The sequence below is a fragment of the Perna viridis genome, chromosome 12 (assembly GCF_037379345.1).
Source record: "Perna viridis isolate PV_CMFRI_1.1 ecotype Kerala chromosome 12, ASM3737934v1, whole genome shotgun sequence".
NCBI classification, from domain to species: domain Eukaryota; kingdom Metazoa; phylum Mollusca; class Bivalvia; order Mytilida; family Mytilidae; genus Perna; species Perna viridis.
The window spans coordinates 4,199,344-4,205,004 of record NC_142456.1 but is presented as its reverse complement, the minus strand read 5'-3'; the positions used below and the strand labels follow the sequence as shown (position 1 = coordinate 4,205,004).

Sequence of the window (5,661 nt, the reverse complement as noted above, 5' to 3'; positions counted from 1 at the left end):
GTCAACGATTTCATTGCAAATGACGAAGAATGTATATATTGATATATTTTGTGGATTAGTGAAAATATTGAGCTTTTAATTATTTTAATGCACACAACTGACAAAATATTGAATAAGTTAAGAACATGAGATTTGTATTTTTATTAGATTAAGTTAAAAAAAACAGAGGACACTTACCCTACCGGTGCACCTGGTCCATGTTCCCTATTGGTAGTGGATTCCGAGTTGCTCATTTAGTTTTGCTACTTTGAATGTATTATTTTAGTTTTTATATGTTCTTTTTTGTGCATGTCTAGTCTTGTACCTGGGTTACATTCTTTTGATATCCACTAGAATCTTGGTTCTCTTGATTACTCTTTCACAATCATTTTGATTATTGTGTGTTTCTGTTTTCCATGTCTGGTGTTTGTCTCTGGATTATATTCTTGGTTCCTTTGATTACTCTTTGCAACGTTCTTTTTTTTTCGATGAAACATTTATAGAAAATGATGTTTCGAAAAAACCAAAGTCTTTTCTTGCTTCTATCTCAAAGCCGTTTTGTTTCTTATTCAAATTGCAGAGATTTCAAAGATGGAGTTCATAAGAATCTTTCTCCCGGTTGTATGCTTTGTTGCCATGACAACTGCACAGTTTGGCAGTGAGGGTGCAGGCCAACCAGAAAACGCTGCCCAAACGGGAGTCGGTGAAGAAGGCGGATCTTCCGTGGGAAGTCATGTGGGTCACCAACATTATTATGATCCATGTGAGTAAAGCCTACGATAAAAAAGAATTTATAAGCACAGTATTACATTATATGACCGAATTCTATATAATCTGAAAACCTGCAGTAAAAGACTATTTATGTAATAAAAATGTTTACTGATGTTTCATTAAACTGTTGTTGGTCAACCGAACACCTGTTGTTTAATCAAAACAAAAGTCCTAAAGTGTAGGACTTTGACCTGTTTTGAAGTCCTTTTTGTTACTTATCTCATTGTGTAGATATAGATATATAGTTATGATATAAAGGCTAGGGTTTAAAAATGAAAAAAAAAATAACATATATTTTTGAAACTTTAAACTTTAAAGACAAATATATTTAAAAAATGCATATAACACTAATAGAAAAATACAGTAAAAGGGTAAAAAGACAACTTTATAATCTTGAACATTGATTATTAAAAGTAATCGAAACTTTCTAACTACATTTCAAGTAGTGTTTTAAAATTTATACAAATAAGGGTTGAATCAGTAAAAGTTAATTGACTGGATATTTTGTTTGTTGTGAATTTGGAATAATACAATAGCATCAGTATGTTGTTATGTCATACGATTTAACGATTTTTATAATTGCTTTATTGCAGTGTTTAATCTCATTGTAGACCAACAATCTAAGAACCAGCTTCTCCAATATCTCCTTGTGAGAAGCATGATGGGTGGAGGAGGGGAGTCAGAAGGAATGATGGGAGGTGGATTATTACAGACGATGTTTATCATGAATCACTTCTTCAAAAAATAATGCCAAAGCGACCAAAAAAGCCACTGTTCATCGCCTTTTGTTGTTAGTTCTATTCCAAATCAATGCCTGGCAATGGATCATTGCATTGTTTGTGTAATGCTGTATAATGTTATATTGTTAAGCAAACTTAGAAAAACAATAAAGTTACTGAAAATTAACTGAAAAAAAAGATTGTTCAAATAAAACTGGACTCTTTCATCGTTGAATTTTATTCATCTTAATAAATGGAACATAATGGTATAAATTCCAGAATATGAGGGCCGGTCATTACATTTGGACTAACATTGACTCAATATCAAGTCAAATTTCCCCTAGCAAATATAATACTCTGTGTTTCTAGAAAAAAAAATAGTGAGTACATGTATACATATGAGAAAGTTACGGTAATATTATGAAAACTCAGAACCTGACCTGACTTTTAATGTGTTGTTCTCATCAACTTTGCAGAAGATGGCAAAATACATTTAATACGGTCCATTTATGTTCACAGTATACATTACCATGTTCATCAGTAGGTCAATTTGAATAGAGTTTACTTTCAATGCATGGGAGATATATCAAACCATTATCTAAACTACAAGTTTTTGGCACTTTCTTGTAAGGAACAGAAATGCTTATTGGGTATAGGTAAAACAAGAGAAAACTTGTTTATGTAGTGAGAGCTAACATCAAATACAACCGAAATAGACTTATGGCAGTAATTCAGATGTTGATTTTTTTTAAAGAAAACACCTAATGACATTTTCGATAAAAACCATAAAAAGAAAAACACAAATTACTGATTTGAAGAGCAAAACAGTTCACTTAAACTTACTTAAGTATAAAAGTTAAAACCATAATGACGAAATGGTTTGAAGTACGTCATTCAAATGCACTGACTTTTTGTTCTGTTGCCATTAAATTGCAAAGAATAGAACTTCTACGTTTCATTAGTATTATGGTATTTTACCATTTATCGTCAGAGTACTCCTATTTCCAGAAGTGTTAGCGATCTTTGGCAGTTGTCTGTTGAATGTTCTTTATCATTTTTACCTGGGATTACCAACTGTAAATGTGTCAATTTTTGCAGTGTACTAATTTTGGCTATATTGGCGGTGGACAGAGCGCGAAAAATAGTACCCGCAGAATTGAGTATTAACACTGTAGAACGCTTGTCATTATCATTTTTTGAAACCATGAAAATTGATACCCGCGAATATGTTCTCTTACGAAATCCGCGAAAATTAATACGCTTACAGTATTTACTTAAAGAAGTTTGATATTCTTGCAGCTTTTTTGTTTAATTTTCCATCTTTTTGTGTTTCATTGCACATATTGATTTCTGATGTATAACGTTTTATGTCATTCATCTTAAGTCTCATTTCTGGGTTTGTTCCATCAAAGGTTATTGACATTAGATCTACCATCAATACCCAACAGCCTCTTTGCGCCTTCAACTGGAACGTTTGACCTTCAAATGCTACGTAGATTGTTTTGTTAAAAATATTATATTATTAACTTTTTTTTTCAATTCATTACTTCAATTACAACCAACTGTGCATCGAGTAGTTCGTTTTATTTCATGACACACAATGTTATACTCGTAAAAACGTGAACTCGTACACCTATTGTAATAATTAGGCAGTTGGTGAACCATGGTGAACAAAACACAAAAATCTTTCAATGAAATCTTATTCAAAGTGTTTTCTTAAATTCAGAAATGGCATTCTTTTCAATTTTAAACGTCAGTAATACGAGGTATAAATTATTTTAAATGCGTTGCAATTTCACCATTAAAGGGAAATAACTCACTTTCCCACTAGCATACTATAGTAATTATGAACTCGCTTTTCTGTATTCTCTGACGTATCTTAAGCAATGCATGTTAATTTGTCTTCAAAAGACCTTAAAATATTTGCGACTTAAATTCGTGTGTTATTTTCTGAACAAGATTCATTCTTTGTTAATGTTGCCTTATTCAAAAATATTTAAGCACAAAAGTCATTGACAAGTAACCAATTTTATGCTTTCGACCGTATCATTTTTCGACTAAATGTGAACATTTTGATAAAGGTCCGAAAAAGGGACTGATTTTAAAAGACAAAAAGAAATGAATAGTAACTTCTATTTGGAAAAAAAATATTAAAATAAAACACTAAACAAGTGCAGGTTGACCAGTATGTCTAGATATGATAATATCTGTAAAACATACAAGGAACTACAAGATTAAATAGTCGGTTATCCATTTGATGTGTTCTTAAAAACCACAGTTCTGAGCTCTTCTTTATATGTGATTAAATAGCTTTCCCGCCACAAAAATACGTCTTTTTTAAATCTATCGATAGCTTTAAAGTTAAATAGCTAGTATGCAAAGAAATCATGATTGAAATATTGAATAGTTCATGATTTGAACAATTATTGAATTTGCAATTAGTATCTTCCACCTACCTCTTATAATATGTTGCTTGGTTTGATGAACGCAATAAATGAAGGCGTACTTAAACGAATATTCGGAAAGGTCTTTAATTAAACTATCGAATCGAATGCAATGGTGTATTTTAAAAGGTGTATACTAAAATGTTAGTGTATGTTAAAACTTCAGTTTAGTTATACAAGCAATGAAAGTTAATTATAAAATTATTACTAGGAGCGGAACAAGCTTGATAGGAAAAGTTGTAATTTCTAATGGCGAGAACTTGAAACCGATGCTGTTATGCAATTGACGATGTACGATAATTTACCTGTTTTGTCTTTGATAATAAAAGAATTTCTCAGTTATTAAAAAAAAAACAAAGACAAAAACAAAACAAAAAAAAACAAAAAAAACCCCAAAAAAACTCATGCCAAAGTTGCAAATATCTATATGCTTTACACGTATTCAAAGATGTGCCATCTTATCAGTCGATTTGAACCAAATACATAGGAGGATTTGAATAACAAAATGTAATCAAAAAGTACTGAAAACGAAATAAAATATATTTTTTCAAGGTCTGCAACTAGGACTTCAAAACAATTACAAACTGTTGTCGTTTCCGAACATTTGAAATTATTGTGTACACTAGTACTAAGCTTGTGTTGTTGTTTGAAGTTTTATGTTTTGCGATTAAAAAACAACTTTTAAATTTAAGACAATAATATAATATACTAAATCGCCCATTTATTTCCTTTATTCTATTGTTTTATATTCATGTTTTTATATTTGCAATACAGAAAAATGAAAAAAAAATGAAACTATTTTAGACCTGATAAATGAATTTTGGCTAGCACATATAGTGTCGTGTCGTAGTATATTATATTTTTATTCGCTCCCAATACTACATAACATACAGACAATTTGACTACATATAGAAAAAAAAAGATAACACTACAACGACTATGATCATAATTATTAAGCTGTCATTACAATACATTGATCTAATGGTTTTGCCGTTGTATGTAGGACCAATTCACAAAAGTACAACAGAATGTATAAAATCAATTATTCTTTTTTTTTTTTAAAAGTACAACTGCAAGATATTTAAATGGTGTAATTTTCTTCACTTTTTAACTAAAAATGAAATTACAACTGATCAAATGGAACAATCGTGTTAAACATTGTCTGTATTTTTTAACATAATTTTTCCTTGCAGGTTTTTTTTTAATTTCTATCTTCTTCATGAAGTTAACATGTGTAATATCGAACTGTATGAATAACAACATTTTATAGCAGGAAACGTATAATTACACTAAATGCTTACTACAATGTGTAAAGTTAACATGATAAATTAAGAAGGTTCGGTTTCTAAAGAACATTGTCTGATTTGGAACGATTTTGGTTATGGGGCCTTTCAGATCTTACCTAATAGTGTATTTACACTTGTCCATCATCTTAACTGAACATAGCCTCTGGGCGTGTTTTCCATTCTGTAATTAGGTTATACGCTGGTGCATTTGTAACTATAAGATTTGAACATATCCGTTCTTTCGTCCTGTAAAAAGTATAATATTAAGGAGCCCCTTCGATCTCATGAAAATGTCTTGAGGTTACAAAAATGGAGTATGTATCACTAAGTAGTCGATAAATTCCGACTAAAATGGTTGGCAATGTTTCTATCTACAATTAACTATCCTTCAAAAAGGGGAAAGCCATTTGTCACAGTGCATTTAAAACAAATTGTCTACTGAACTAAATAGTGACAGGTTTG

General features: G+C 30.6%; 1 protein-coding gene across 1 annotated transcript; it reads left to right on the top strand.

Annotated features, from left to right (window-relative positions):
- Window positions 1-454: 454 nt before the first annotated feature.
- LOC148600919 (uncharacterized) lies at window positions 455-1,615 on the top strand. The gene is made up of 2 exons (XM_088556340.1): window positions 455-742; window positions 1,362-1,615. Exons 1-2 carry the CDS (start codon window positions 571-573, stop codon window positions 1,496-1,498), a joined length of 309 nt encoding a protein of 102 aa, XP_088412466.1. The 5' UTR covers window positions 455-570; the 3' UTR covers window positions 1,499-1,615.
- Window positions 1,616-5,661: the final 4,046 nt, after the last annotated feature.